Source organism: Rhipicephalus microplus, chromosome 1 (assembly GCF_043290135.1).
Source record: "Rhipicephalus microplus isolate Deutch F79 chromosome 1, USDA_Rmic, whole genome shotgun sequence".
NCBI lineage: Eukaryota > Metazoa > Arthropoda > Arachnida > Ixodida > Ixodidae > Rhipicephalus > Rhipicephalus microplus.
Window position 1 is genome coordinate 271330361 of NC_134700.1, and position 15891 is coordinate 271346251.

The 15891-nt window shown below is 47.4% G+C and overlaps 1 protein-coding gene across 1 annotated transcript; it reads right to left on the reverse strand.

Moving 5' to 3' along the window:
- Positions 1-1064: 1064 nt before the first annotated feature.
- On the reverse strand, positions 1065-13410 carry LOC119165009 ((3R)-3-hydroxyacyl-CoA dehydrogenase-like). Its single transcript, XM_075894578.1, has 4 exons — positions 13259-13410; positions 5924-6137; positions 4796-4992; positions 1065-4295 (listed from the first exon to the last, which is right to left on the reverse strand). The coding sequence occupies exons 1-4, from the start codon at positions 13259-13261 to the stop codon at positions 3891-3893; spliced, it is 819 nt and encodes a 272-aa protein (XP_075750693.1). The 5' UTR covers positions 13262-13410; the 3' UTR covers positions 1065-3890.
- Positions 13411-15891: the final 2481 nt, after the last annotated feature.

Below are 15891 nucleotides of genomic sequence, written 5' to 3' on the forward strand. Positions count from 1 at the left end.
GAGAAAGACGTCTCCTGTCCGCGCTGTTACATGAGGTGAGGATCGCATGTCAAATGTGACGAATACGAAGTTTGCCTGTCGCGCTACTTCATCACTTGCCACATGCAGCAGATTGTCAGCGCTGTGGTTACTCGCGTCTATGAAAGATAGTAAACTTAGTTATAAAGCAGAGAGGTCGGCCTCATGTTATACATGTTGCTCTATCCTTCTACTGCTCACTGGGAAAACGGGAAGAGGAAAAGAGACTGAAGCTTTATGGCTTACGATAAGGACGTATTGAAGATTCAGAAACTGGTCGCTTTTATTCTAAACTTATGAATTTTAGTGACTCTTACTTAAAAGCAGCTTGGTTAAGCGACCGCTTATAGGCGTACAGGGAATATGCGCACATGTATCCTGACAATGCTTTGCTTCCTCTTCTTTCTTTCTTTTAGTCTTTTCATACCCCGCCCCCCACCCCAGCGTAGGGTGGTAAACTGGATGCACGTGTGGTTGATCCCCCTGTCATTTATTTCCTTCCTCCTCCTCATCCTCCTTGATTTTAAAAAGACAGTATTCTATCCATCTGAAGCGCTTACGTGTGATGCATGGCTTCGTTATTGATAGAAACAATTTGGTTTTAGTGTACTTATTTGCATGGTTGTTTGTTTCCATGGATGATATAGCGTAGACTACATGCGGCTTCAATGTAAGTACTTTACTTTATTTTTCGCCTGCTTAAGCAAATTACAACTATTGAAGCAGCAAGATGCACGTTATCCTGATGGTTTGCGCATGAATATCACTCCGAACCGCCAACTTTACCAGTATATTGCTACCGTTGTAGAATGTTTGTGGCTTCATTTCACTTTCTCAACAACGTAGTCGGAGCTAACCTGTCCGTCTTCATCACCATTTGCTTACGAACATTGTGCGTATACATGAATATGGGAATATATACCTATATGAGGATGTTCCGTATAGCACAAAGCTGTGAGTGGAACTCCTCTTAGTGAATGTCGAAAATAATTTCTTAAAATATGTTGCACGAGTACAGCGTAGGAAATAAGACAGAAACGTTTGAGTGCAGTCGTAACAAGTTTTATATATTTTTTTATTTTTTTTATTTATCAATACTGTTGGCTGAAGGCCGTTACAGCGTGGTTGTGTTACAAGATATGTAATAAAAGAAGGGAAAAAAATGCAGTCGCAATCGAGGACAGACTAAAGGTACAGTACACGCAAAAGACACAATGCAGTAGTACACGTTATACAATGATAGAAAAAGTACAATGCAAGCAAGAAGAGCTATAGACACTTTTAAATCCTGGTACCATCAATTTTTTCCGTGGTCGCTGAAGGAATCAGCTCTTATACAACAATAGAAGCAACAGTTTTTTTTAGGTAAATTGAATCCGCAATGTATAGGCTATGTGTCTGCAGTCGAAGTGAAAAGTTTGGTTATCTCAGTTTCAAATGTGCTTACATTGTCTACTGTCAGTAGTTCATGTGGCAGTGAGTTCCACTCCTTGATTGTTCTGTGGGAAAACGAGTATTTATGTGAATCTATTCGTGCTGGAATTGGTAGAATATGCTCTTGGTGGCTGCTTCTGACTGTTCGGGACACTCGCTGATTTGTATACTTCTGGGTATTGAAATTAAACCAGTTACGATGAATAAGATACAGAATTTTCAATCTAGCTATCCTCCTGCGTTGAGCAAGTAAAGGCAAGTTTAATTTATTAATCATCTCGGTTACGGAATCAGTTGATCGGTATTTTGATAAGATAAACCTTGCGGCTCTTTGGATTTTTTCAATTCTTTCTATCAGGTTGTTTTTAAAGGGGTCCCAGACGACGCTCGCGTACCCAAAAGTAGGACGAACAAGCGTTAAGTACGCAGTTAATTCAGTTTGCTCTGGAGCAAGTTTTAAGTTTCGCCTCAAGTACCAGAGCTTTTTTTTTTTTTTCAGCCGAGGAGCATATGTTATCTATGTGTGTTTTCCAGTTTAGATCATTGGATATAGTAAGTCCGAGGCACTTAAAATGGTCTACACGGCTTATTACATGGTTTATTGCTTCTTATTGCATGGTAAAATGTTCTACATGGCTTACACGGTTTACACGGCTTTATTGCATACTGTGGGCATCTAGCGCTGAAACTTTGTATATACGTAACCAGACGAGACTTCACAATTAGCTTAGTAATCCACAGGAGAAACAGTTTTTAGGGAGGAACAGGAAGAAATAGACAGAAAGACAAGACAGTTCGCTGCATATCTTAGGCCGGCTGGCTGCGCTGTGCCACTGAGGAAAGGACTATAGTTCTCAGCTGGACATATAGGGATCATGAGCCGACAAATTCACCGTTAGCGCATGAGGCACATATGTCAAATTTCTGACCTGACTGTGCGCAAGCTTATCGAAAGGCAGAGAGTAAGTACGATGTTGTGCATATGACTGCATCAATCAATTGGTTGTACATACACAGTTCTTCATCTACAGAAGACAAAAGTATGATTACATATATACCTTCGTAATAGATATAAGAATAAATATATATTGATAGATATGTGGGGTTTAACGTCCCAAAACCACCATAGGATTATGAGAGACGCCGTAGTGGAGGGCTCCGGAAATTTTGACCACCTGGGGTTCTTTAACGTGCACCCAAATCTGAGCACACGGGCCTACATCATTTCCGCCTCCATCAGAAATGCAGCCGCCGCAGCCGGGTTCGACCCCGCGACCTGCGGGTCAGCAGCCGAGTACCTTAGCTACTAGACCACCGCGACGGGGCAAGAATAAATATATAAAAGATATAAAACGTGCGAACATAACACAACATTTGTTCTAATGCAAACGAAAAGATATGTTCTGGTAACACTTGTTTTTCGGGCAATCGTCGAAGCATCGTTCTACACCTATATATGTGCCTTTCATGTTACTCGCCCCTCTAGCGCATGTCCTCTTCCTCGTGACAGCGAGAAAAATGTTTAACGTTTAGTGCTTGCACTTTTGTCGCAAGCAACAGAAATCGTGGTGTTTTACTAAATATTATTTGTGCCGGACATCCGTGGTGGTACGCGCACAGCCTGACGAGTCAGGAGTATATAACACGCCAACGGGTACATAGAAGCCAGCAAAAGGAGTCAATAAGTAGTCTCTATCTTTCTCTCTCGGTGTCTGGTACGTTGTTATAACCTATGAAATTGATGCTAAGGAGCTTGTGCGGCGGCCGAGACTTAGAAGAACTCTATGGCCTGAAGCACTTCCGCTATCCTGAAGGTTGGATTTCGTGTCTGTCCAAGCAGGCGAAGAGGAGGTGTCTATTAAATAGACAGACCAAATACCAAAAAAAACAACCAGTACACATAAGGCCAGAAACCCACAGTTATGATATCTAGTCGTATGCATGTGATTCTACAATGCAGCTTTAAGAAATGCCAGATTCGCGAACATGGGCTGTCACGGGATCCGACGTTTCTACAAGCGGACCTGCCAACTTCAAGGCTGCAACCGGTAGGTCCACAAGCGGACCTGTCAACTTCAAGGCCGCAACTACATTAGGCACAGCTGCAGCCTTCAAGAAGGGAGATCCGCTTGTGGAAACGTCGGATCCCGCAACATCCCATATTCACGAATATGTAGTCTCTTGAAGCTTCCCCTAAACTTCCGCCTTTTTTCATACAATCTGGCTTGTTGCACATGAAAATCTCAGCTGCCATGCGTGTATGCACTCAAGTCCCAATGGGACTTGCTGGCCGTGCCCGGAATCGATCTCAACGCGGTGTTGGGCATCGAAAAAAAGTCATTGCTTATCCCTCTGCCATTGCAATGGATGCGCGCTGATGATGGTCAGGTACGAGATTGTTACGCGAGCGTCCATAGTCGTTGCGTCTCCGACGGTGGTCACATGTGAAGGCCACCGGTGACTTCTAAGGAGGCTCCCGTGATGAAAGAGCTGTCCGCCTCGTCGCACAAGAACCGGATGGTTCGGGCGATCTCCTCGGGTCGGCCCAGGCGACCAAGTGGAGTGCGGGCGCTGACATTGGTACGGTCCTTCTCGCTAACGCCGGCCGTCATGGCGGTGTCTACTATGCCCGGCAGAACGACGTTGCAGCGAATGCCGTGGGGTGCCAACTCGAGCGCCGCCGTCTTGGTGAAGGCGATGACGGCCGCCTTTGAAGCCGCGTAAGCACTGTGGTATCGCAATCCCGTCTGGGCCACGATGCTGGACACCGTCACCACGGAGCCTTGTTCCACGCCTCGCGCCAGCATCTCGCTGACTGCCGCTTGCACTGTCAAGAACGTTCCCTGTCGAAAAGACGCACAAAATGACATATGTAGATTCAGCTATTTCACGGGTATGGATGCGTATGCAACGAGAAGAGGTTAACCACACGCTATAATGCATTTGTACAACTTTCATCATCGCCGTGCCTGTGGTCGTCCAGTGGCCATGCATGAGGCTCGACTGTCAAACCGAGCGTCACCGCATCAAATGCTGGCCGTGGCGGCGGCATTTCGATGAACAAAAGTTGCTGCCAGCATTGGCCAACGTTGGCTAGCACAAACTAATCTAGCTCATGCTGGTTTAAAGTCGGTTACTCTACACATGCTGAAAGCGGCCAATCGCAGCTGTGCGCTGCAACATTCAATGTCAGTTCAATGATTTTTTTTTTCAACACTCATTTTAGTAATAGTTTCTCATGGTAATCACCATCATGCATGATCGTAATCATCACGTACTAAAGGCTGCTCTGAAGGTACACGGGACGTTACAGCGACCGGGCGAACAAAAATGTGGGCGTTACCTTTAAATTCACGTCGATCATTTGCTCGAACACCTCTAGCTTCAGGTCGACGACTCTGCCGCTTCTTGATACTCCGGCGCAGCACACAACAATGCTCACCGGAGGCAGATCCGCGCAATTGCGAAGTTTATTGAACAGAGACGTCACCGACGCTTCACTGGCAACGTCAACATGACAGGCATGGTGGCGTGCTGTTCCTGCAAGAACCAAAACTCTCAGGACGCCACGTTGATGATGATATGTGGGGTTTAACGTCCCAAAACCACCATATGATTATGAGAGACGCCGTAGTGGAGGGCTCCGGAAATTTTGACCTCCTGGGGTTCTTTAACGTGCGCCCAAATCTGAGCACACGGGTCTACAACATTTCCGCCTCCATCGGAAATGCAGCCGCCGCAGCCGGGATTTGAACCCGCGACCTGCGGGTCAGCAGCCGAGTACCTTAGCCACTAGACCACCGCGGCGGGGTCAGGACGCTACGTTATCTGAAATTTAAGGTCAGAAGACGAGACCACGTCGCTGAAACTGCCGTACGGATTTCTTCTACTGTCGAGTTCCTAATACGCTCTGACCTATTTTTATTCATCTTCAAGATTTCTTCTGACGATCGGAGCCTTAGGTGAGTGATTCACTTATATACACGTAAACGTGTCCTTAAGACAGATTCTTCGCATATATACAGGCTGACTGCAAATCTCTGCCCTTGTCTACCACTTCTTGTTCCTGTCTTCATGAATTCGTGTTCTCTTGGCAAGCTTTCAAACACCATCTATGTTGTCGCCACACTAGTATTCAAGCTTACTCTTACAGTTTTGGTCTAATGCCCTCGACCACTTCTCGCAGTTCATCCCCAGCGTTGTTTTACATGAAACTATCCGTTGCAAACCATACATGCTGTAAGTATAATATACAGTCCCAACTCGCGATACGGGTGACTCAACTAGTACGGAAGTATCAGAGGCTGATTTCTAAATATTGACTTCTTCCACGTCAGATCTCCGAAATTCTCGTCGTCTTAGTCACGCCATTGTCGCGCGTTTGCATCAAGTTTACCAACTACGCTGACGTAGATGTCTTTCCTTCATACTACGTTCGCCTTACGAATTAGTCATACAGCGGCGTGCTCACCTCCGGGCAAGCGAAGCACAGTCTGGACGGCGGAGTCCAAATTGCAGTCTGCAGCCACCACCCGAGCGCCATCGGCTGCCAGCGCTTCGCAGACGCAGCGACCGATGCCACTTCCTGCGCCAGTGACCAGGGCAGTGCGGTTCTTCAGCTTCGATATCGTCAGCACTTCGGGCAGCGACGCGGAAACGGGACACATGTTCCGTGCTAAAGCGTTCTGAAAGTAGATAAAGACGGCAACCTGTATATAGACAAACGGCAAACGATGTGCTTGTATCTGTCGGAGTGGCACAGCTCACACAATACAGTGCGCCGCTGGACGCGAAGCTAATTGAATACGTATAGAGCGTGAGTTGAACCGAATACAATGCATTTAAGGCATACTTTCGCATTGCGTCATTGTTATCGCCGAAGAGTTTTTACAAAGTCAACGCGTTCATGATGGCATCACAGCCAAAAATTTCTCCCATCAGCAATGTACGAGACACTCCGTTGCCGAGATCATACCTATTCGCTACAGACTTGTTGAGCTCTGCGCTCACTTTTAAGTCTCAGAAAGCTCGATGAACTGCTTTGCTAATGTTGCGGAGAGTCTCATGTTGCGGAGAGTCTCAGGTCGGGATGATTTGTGTGATAACTCTTCGTAATACCTAACACGAAAGTGCTTTATTACGGGGTATACCAGGACTTCAGTGACGTATTTCCGTCAAGGTATGGCGTTGATAAATGGATACTAACGGATGAAAAAAAAAATGATAAGTACGTTCTGCCGCTGGGGATCACACCTACGATCTATGGGACCGTGAAAAAGAGCACCCGGTGCTCTTCGACAAAGTTTAGAAGGCAAACACACGACGCTGCACGAACGTGCCTAATGTCTGTCACACAGTTTCTCTCGCGGGACGCTTCTCTGTTAGAGAGGCTAAGCGGGGCTGAAGAGTAACTTCATACAGTAACTATAGTCGGGGCGGTGTGTTGCCGCCATCTGTTATCGGCCAAGGGCAGCAATGCTGCATTACGCCCAGTAACGCCGATACAGAACGATTCGGCAAATGAAGCACTTAAAGCATGACCTCGGAGGTTCGCAGTCTCGGAGGCCTTAAAGCGTTTTGATGCCAGCGAGAAACACTGGCCTAGTTTGCTCCGTTGCGCCGCGGTACCCCGTTTTCTTCCGCGTTGCACCAATTCACACCTCGTCGCAACTCGGGCGAATGGTAATAATGTTTGTCAGAGTTTAAGATTCCAAAAGGAGATAAGATTATTATGGACGCCGTATAGTGGAGGGCTGTGGCAATTTCGACCACATGGGGTTATTTGCTGTGCGCCTGAATCTGAGCACACGGGTCTCAAACATATTTGGCTCCATCGAAAATGCTACCGCCACGGATTTTGCCCCACGACCTTCAGATCGATCAGCTAGGCAAGGGACCAGAGCGAGTGCTCGTCTCACATGCGAGTCGTGTGTTGCCGTGCGGAAGGTAGTACAGTACACATCGCTGTTAACCCATTTGTCTAAAACACCAAAAAGGCGCGCTCTGGACTGATCTGATGATGTTTTCTGATTGCCACTATTTTGAAAGAGCCAAAATTCTCGCACATTCAAAGCCGTCAAGGTGAAATGCCTAAAGGGGCCCTGAAACACTTTTTTGAGTAACCATGGAAGTAATTCACTGAAAAAGCGTATTACCTCACAAATTTAACGCTACAGAAACTTTAAGAATCCGTCCAGTACGAGCAGAGTAACAAAGATTTGTCACACCCTGCAATCACATTCTCTCTTTTCTCGTCCAGATGAAAGCGTTGAAAGCTGAGCCTGGTAGGTGTTCTGTGGCTGAGCTGGGAGGGATGGGAAGTGCAAACAAAAAACGTCACTCGCGCCTTGTGACCTTGAGCATCTTTTTTTTTTTTTTGAATGCGCGGCTTTTCAGTGCGATCGCGCGCGCATGCGTGGATAAGTGACGGCCTCTCGCGGCGACCTCTGTAACAACCAAGCGCGCCATGTTCAAATCAGTCAATGGCTGATAGATGGGCTTACTCGGCTTAATTCCGTGATTTGTCGAGAAAAGAGAAAGCTATTTTTTAGCTGGTCTTTGATAATTTGTTGTGAACTCCAGGCCGCGTGCTGCGCCGTAATATTTGGCTCGCGTGTTGTCGGGAGCCTCTACTACCGATCGGCAGCGTTTTCTGACCATGCTCAAAACGTGTTGCAGAGCCCCTTTAAGTGTGGGCTAACTACTAGATATCTAGATACATAGCGCCAGAGGGCGCCATGTATTATGCGTATGTGTGTAAAATAAGAAGCCGCGAGGAAACCGAAAGGCCATCGGGAAACTCCGGGCTGTAGACCTGTATACTTCAGTATATCCCTTTGATGTAAAGTGTATGACGCTAATAGCCATACGAGCAAATGCCGGCAAACATGTTCTTCAATATGTTTGCCACCCGCCACACAACAGGGCGTCCACATGACCAGCCGTTCATGAAGGCTCCCCATACACAACACACTTGGCACCCCCACCCGAGAAGACCCATTACTCTCATACCTACACAACGACACATTATACGTCCACGAACGCCACAGAGGAGTAACTTCGATTAAGCGGGCTTCCTTTACCGGATCCGACAGGGCACGCAGCGTGGTTAAAACAGGAAGAAAGCAGCTAATGCACCGGAGACGTCACACTGTGACGTATCCGGATAGAAACAAAATGCGCCTTCCCCTCCTGCTTTCGTCTCTCCCAACCCCGTCCTTTTTTTTTTTTTTTTGTTTTTTCACTTGACCTCAAAGTCGCTTGAAAACGCGTAGCCAGTTGAAGCCGATCGCTTTTCCAATGACGTCACATGTGACGTCTAACCGTGGGTCAAGTGAGGGTCACGAAAGAGGGAAAAGAAAGAGTGCAAGGAGGACGCCAGCGTCAGCGTCAGGGTTGCTCGCGCGCTATTGGTTCCACTCTGTAGGTGACGTGCACGCCTGTAGGTGACGTGCAGGTGACGCTCGCATGTCCCGCGATGTAATGTGCGGAGTTTTTCCGGCTGTTCCATCGTACGGAAGCACCCACAACCTGCCGCCACACTCTTTGTCTACTTTTTCTCCCCATGTCTTTGCCCCATGTCTTTGCCCCATGTCTTTGCTTCAAACGACCAAGAAGCAGGCAATGTTGGGGGAGTTAACAATACCCTCTCCGAGGCTTCCGCGTCGTATGAATAGGCAGCTCGAGCACCCAACGGAAGTCTTTTCTTCGCTACCCTATTGTGTATCCCCAACCTCGTCCCTCCTTACCATGCATTGTGGTGGGGGCTGCGCCGCTTAGCCGAAGATGGACAATGGAAGAGCTGCGTGCAGGTGTGCAGGTCTAGTGGCTAAGGTACTCGGCTGCTGATCCGCAGGTCGCGGGATCGAATCCCGACTGTGGCGGCTGCATTTCCTATGGAGGCGGAAATGTTGTAGGCCAACGTACTCAGATTTGGGTGCACGTTAAAGAATCACAGGTGGTCAAAATTTCCGGAGCCCTCCACTACGGCGTCTCTCATAATCACATGGTGGTTTCGGGACGTTAAACCCCACAAATCAATCAAATCATCGAGGTGCAGGTGTGCAAGTTTAGTCGGTGTCGCTGCGTCACCAGCACGTCACCTCCAGAGGCGCTGACAATCGTGACAATGGCGCTGGCGTCCTCCTCGCACTCTTGCTTTTCACTCTTTCGTGCGATGCGGTACCAGCAATTCCAAATACGCTGTCCGCGCAACCTTACCAGGTGAAAGTTGAATTTTCGAACCACTCGCGCCATTTCCCACAGTAACGTCCTGTGGTTCCTTTTTTCGTGAATCAAACAAGGAGCGTTTCATTGCGTCTCTTGAGGCACGGAAGGTTCTTTATTTTGTGCAGCTAGTAGTTTTTTTTTTCTTAGACGGTGCATCCAATAGGCACCACACACTTTCCTGGTACCTTTGTTACTACTTGCGTACAGTCAGTTACAGTATTGTAATTTTCTAATTACTCGGACACTTCTTTTTATTCAGCAGCGGTATGTGCCGCCAGTGGGCTGACTACATTCATATTCATCGCATTCTACGGCATGCTTCCCGATAGACAACACCACCTACTCGTCTTCTTATCTTTCATATCTAAACCCTCTGTGAAATGGATAACCTCAAGCCACTGTGTTCCAAGACGAAACGTACAGATTCTGCACAAAACATTCCGAGTGCCTTAACTCCAAATGTCGCTTTACTGTATGTTCACAAAGTGCTCCTAATGTCCCACATGTATCTGCATGCCCGTGTATTAAACTACAAGAGTGTGAATTCAACAGTACATAGCAACTTGGGGCACATTGCAGCCACTCCCACATACATCCTGTGGCCAGTATGATGGTCGCAGGTAACTTAGACGTGCATAGCCTTTAGAAAGGGAGCTACTTTCATCGGCCGTGCACTGGATAACTAGCGAAACCTTAGACAGAGAGATACGGCATCGTATCCACTTTTCCTGTCAATAAAATGATCTATCTATCTATACTATCTATTCATGTCATCTACGATCAGTGCTTAGGTATTGAACTAAGGCGTAACAGAGTCGTAAAGTTAATGATAATGTATGGGGCTTAACGTCCCAAAACCACGATGAGATTACGAGAGGAGGAGGAGGAGGAATAAATGAGGAAGGACAGGGAGGTTAAGATTACGAGAGAATCCGTAGTTTAATGGGCACCTAAATTCAAGTACACGAGCCTCAAACAATTTCGCCTTCATCGAAAATGCAGCCGCGGCAGGAGGGATTCGATCCCGCGACCTTCGGGTTAGCAGACGAGTGTCATAACCACTAGACCACCACGGCGGGGCTGAGTCATAACATGAGAAAGGATATTGATACGAAAATGCGGCTAAACACGGCTGCAAGAAAGAGGAGGACGAAGTGGGTTTTTCCGTTGGATGCTGGTCTGGCGCCATCTTACTCGTCGAGTTCTGTGCGCTGTAAATAGATCATTAAAGAAGTTACTCGTAACATTATTGGTGGAGGTGGACGACCCCTGTACCTCGATGGAGACGCGCAGCGGTCGCACCATCGGTGAGCTTTCGACTGCTTCGACTGCTGGTACTTCCTCTACGCCGCCCTCGTCAGTCCAAGCCACCACCTACGTCACACTCCCGCACCTCCGGGATCCCGGCACTTTCTCCGGTGATGGTACGATCGACCTCGACACTTGGCTGAAGCGGTACGAGCGCGTCAGTGCAACTCACCGCTGGGATCCCACGCTCATGCTCGCCAACGTGCTTTTCTACCTGGACGGCACTCCCCGAACATGGTTTGAAAGCCACGAAGCCGACATAACGAGCTGGGATCTCTTCAAAGAAAAGATACGTGACCTGTTTGGCGATTCATCTGGTCGTCAGCTCGCTGCGAAGAAGACTCTTGCCACACGGGCCCAGTCTTCTACCGAATCGTACGTCTCCTACATTCTTGACGTTTTGGCCCTTTGTTCCAAGGCCGACCAGTCCATGTCCGAAGACGAAAAGGTTAACCACGTCTTGAAAGGCATAGCCGATGATGCTTTCAACCTGCTGGTTTTTAACAACATCTCGAGCATCGACAACATCCTTAAAGAATGCAGACGTCTCGAACAAGCTAAAGCCCGCCGTGTAGCCCAAAACATCGTGCGCCTTCCGAACACAGCGGCCACCTCTTCGTGTGACGACGTCATCCACCAGGCCCCTCCATGTGACAACCTCACACGCATCATTCGTCGAGAGGTCGAGGCAGCACAACCGGTAGCCACGCCACTACCGACGCCTACGCCTTCCCCGACCACGATTTCTTTGATACAAGCCGTCGTTCGTCAAGAGCTATCGAATGTCGGCCTACATCCTGTACCTGCCGTATACTCTGCTGCACCTTCTTTTCGTCCCCCTTCTGCTCCTCGCATACAACGCAATCCGTCCCAATGGCGTACCCTTGATGATAGGCCCATATGTTTCAACTGTCGACGCGTTGGTCATATCGCACGTCACTGCCGCAGCCGCTGGGCTCCACCGTCCGATTATGCACCTCAGTATCCCACCACTTCTGCTCGCCAATCGTCCCCATCACTTTCTTCATCAACGCCGACCACATTTTCCGCTCCTACAGCACCTCTCAGCAGACCTCGCTACGACCGGTCACCGTCCCCTGCTCGTCGTCAGTCCCGGTCGCCCCCACAACGCCGTGCTGCCTCCCCGACCTATTCGCAGCATCTCCGACCGGAAAACTAGGCCGTGCAGCTTCTGGAGGTGGAGCTGCATTGACGACCTTCGTAAGAAATCCTCGATTAACGTTAACAACGAACCGGAACCTTTTGGACGTTACTGTCGACAATGTTCGTGTCAGTGCGTTGATAGATACTGGCGCGCATGTGTCCATTATGAGTGCTAACCTTCGCCGCCGACTTAGAAAAGTTGTCACGCCCGCCCTCAACCGAGCTGTACGAGTCGCCGATGGAGGAACTGCCGCAATTCTTGGCATGTCCTTCGACATCATCTGCGTAAATTTAGCACCGGGACGGTGCTTCTACCGCCGGGGGTTATGATACGAAAATGCGGCTAAACACGGCTGCAAGAAAGAGGAGGACGAAGTGGGTTTTTCCGTTGGATGCTGGTCTGGCGCCATCTTACTCGTCGAGTTCTGTGCGCTGTAAATAGATCATTAAAGAAGTTACTCGTAACAATATTATATCAGTCATCATCATCATCATCAGCCTGGCAACGTCCATGGCAGGACAAAGGCCTCTCCCGTGTTCCGCCAGTTAACCCGGTCCTGTGCTTGCTGCGGCCAATTTATACCCACAAACCTCCTAATCTCATCTGCCCACCTAACCTTCTGTCTCCCCCTAACCTGCTTGCCTTCTCTGGGAATCCAGTTAGCTACCCTTAACGACCAGCGGTTATCCTGTCTACACGCTACTTGCCCGGCCCATGTTCATTTCCACTTCTTGATTTCAACTATGATATCCTTAACCCCCGTTTGTTCCCTAATCCACTCTGCTGTCTTCTTGTCTCTTAAGGTTACACCTACCATTTTTCTTTCCATTACTCGCTGCGTCGTCCTCAATTTAAGCGGAACCCTTTTTGTAAGTCTCCAGGTTTCTGCTCCGTAGCTAAGTGCCGGCAAGATACAGCTGTTATATACCTTCCTGTTATATCAGTATGGTACAGTAACTCCGTCTCTTCAAGTGCAGTACGAAATGTGAAGCCAGAATGCAAACCAAGTTTATAGACTACGCTAATGATTACACCACACTAACTAAAACTAAACTACCGCACAGTAGCCACGTTCCTCGGTGGATTCATTTCGTGTATACTCACCATCCTTCCGCTTGCTTCTCGCCGGTCCTGAGTCGCAGCACGAACTCGGCCCCGAGAATTGTCGATTGCCTTTATACAAGCGTATACGCAGGCTGTTGTTCCGTCCACGTCGGTGACGTCAGAACGTGACCCCGCGCTCAACCCGAGTTCTTAGGCCGGGAAAGGTCATCGCTGTTGAAGGGCATGTAATGTCACGGGCATCACGCGGAGAACTTTACGCGCATCAATTTCCCAAGTGGATTTCCGCTCATTCAACGTGCATGAACTTCACGGCGCCCTCCGGTAGAGATTCTCAATTTATTTTTCGTTTCGATGGCTGTACATTTGGCACACGTGCTCATCGCATGGCTAAGAGCATCGCTGTCTCTGCAGCCGGTATTTTTTTGCCTTTATGTGAGGCACACCTATATATTGAACACATGCTTCTCTTTGGGACTACGTAAGCAAATGTTTCGTAGAAGAAAAAAAAGTACCTCGGAATGTTCCGGCCTGTCTGCAGCAATTCTTCAGACCATGAGTCATTAGGGACGAAGAATGCGTGAAGGCAAGTGACAAAACTTCCTACTATACCTCTCTTACCACCCAGTTGGTGATCGGTATACTCATTCTGCAGAAAGTCTTATAGTAGCCTTATAGTAGCTGTCGGTGTCGGCATGCCTGCAGAATTCTTACAGCATTCCGATAGAGTTTTTAGGTGATTAAAAAAAAGAATAATAACGAAAAGAAATAATAAAGTCACTTGGTACTAATTATGAAAGAATTTGAGGTAAACGTAGAAAGCGTGCATCACTAGCACGTCTGCGCACACAGCTAATTATATATAGTAATTGTACTGCATAATGCGGCATGAGCTGATTTTATAAGAATTTATCATCATCATTATTATTATTATTATTATTATTATTATTATTATTATTATTATTATTATTATTATTATTATTATTATTATTATTATTATTATTATTATTATTATTATTATTATACCATCTGGTGTTCTTTGACGTGCACTGACATGACACAGCACACGGGCCTCTATACCATTCCGCCCCTTCACCACAATGCGAGTGCCACAATAATTCCTTCATAATTAAGTCACTATATAATGCGTGACCGTCCCGTTTTTTTTCTTTTTGTTTGTTTCTTGCTTCGCGCCTTTTTTTTTCCTCTGCTTTTATTTTCACACAATGCACCAACTTGCTAAGCAATGCATTCTATCGAGTCATCTTCCCGTACGCATCACCTTTCTTTCATTTTGGTTTCGTTTCTCCTTCTATACGTCATATTAACATAGTTGGAAATCGTGCACAGCAACAGCTTTGATAGCTCATGCATACTTAATTTCCTTTTGAGGTATGTGCCAAATTAAGATGAACATGCGGTAAACCCGGATTGGGGGCGTTTCTTTAATAATACCGCTTATGAGCAAAGGACATCTCCCTCTCTTGGTGCGTCCCACCAACATGATTTCCGATTACTTACTGTTTACAATTATTACACCTGCGTTGCGCTCATGTTTAGCCAACCCTGACGTATTTGTATTTGTTCCCGTGATGAGGTTCTTCAGAATATTTGGATTAGACGGACTTCATTGCGTCATTGACCACAACGTCCGTAAGAAAGACGGTGAGGCTGCTTTCTGTTTCTCTCACATTATCAAAACAACACACGAACATGAAACGCACAACACGCACTGATGATAACAAAAATTAGGGGACCCTAAAGCTTCGCCTGTATGCGTTGAACGCGATAGCAACATCCTGTACCTTGCGCGTATTTCAAACACATGAAACCTTTTCGAATTTGCTATACACCCAGGCGCAGTAGCGTGTGTGCCTTTTGTAGAGGGGTACCGGCTTCCAACCACGAAGCCATTATGATAATCACATATTCTGACGCCCGTTGGCGATGGACGCTTGCACCACGCATTATTACTGCAATATTTCATGTTGCACTGTGAAGCATGTATAGGGCAAATGTGTTTGTGAAGCATGAAAGCTACTTTCACTGCACTTCCAAGCAGAGGTATGCTTCTTTTCACAATTTTCACAAGGAGAGGTGTGGCCATGCGGTATAGAGCATCCGCTTGACACGCAAATAACCATGATTCGATCACCACTGTGCTTCATCATTTTTTTATCGTTACAGCTTTTATTTGCATCGTTCTCGATTTTTCACTCACAACCACCGACACCGGAACTTATGCGAAACGAGCTCTTTAAAGGGCCAGTCAACCAGCCCCGAAAGGCAACCAGCCCCGAAGTCAACCAGCCCAGGAAAATGTCGCGCATTTCTTCTGCGCGTGACCAACCTCCTTGTAGGCGCAGCGACGTCAACTCGGGGATCGGAGATGTAACGCAGCACGCAGCTCGTCGATTGGTCAAAAACAGGTCTCAACAAAGAGTAATGAAGTCAGCGATTGCCGATCCCAAAGTTGACGTCGCTGCGCGTACAAGGAGGTTGGTCACGCGCAGGAAAAATGCGCGAGCTTTTCCTGCGCGTTTCGGAGCCTGTTGACTGGCCCTTTACTAACGCTGTCGCGTCATAACATCCTAAAACCTATGCAAAGAGCTCTAAGCAGACGCATAGACAAGCCTAGTCCAAACTTGACCGAAACAGTCTCACCGGTGAGTGCT

Bases quoted from the DNA above. Each gene is read 5' to 3' on its own strand.
- LOC119165009 (XM_075894578.1), bottom strand. The intron at 4,993-5,923 runs GTGAGCACGCCG...TGGTTCTTGCAG, and splicing joins TGTGCTTCGCTTGCCCGGAG to GAACAGCACGCCACCATGCC. The intron at 4,296-4,795 runs GTAACGCCCACA...TCTTTTCGACAG, and splicing joins TGATCGACGTGAATTTAAAG to GGAACGTTCTTGACAGTGCA.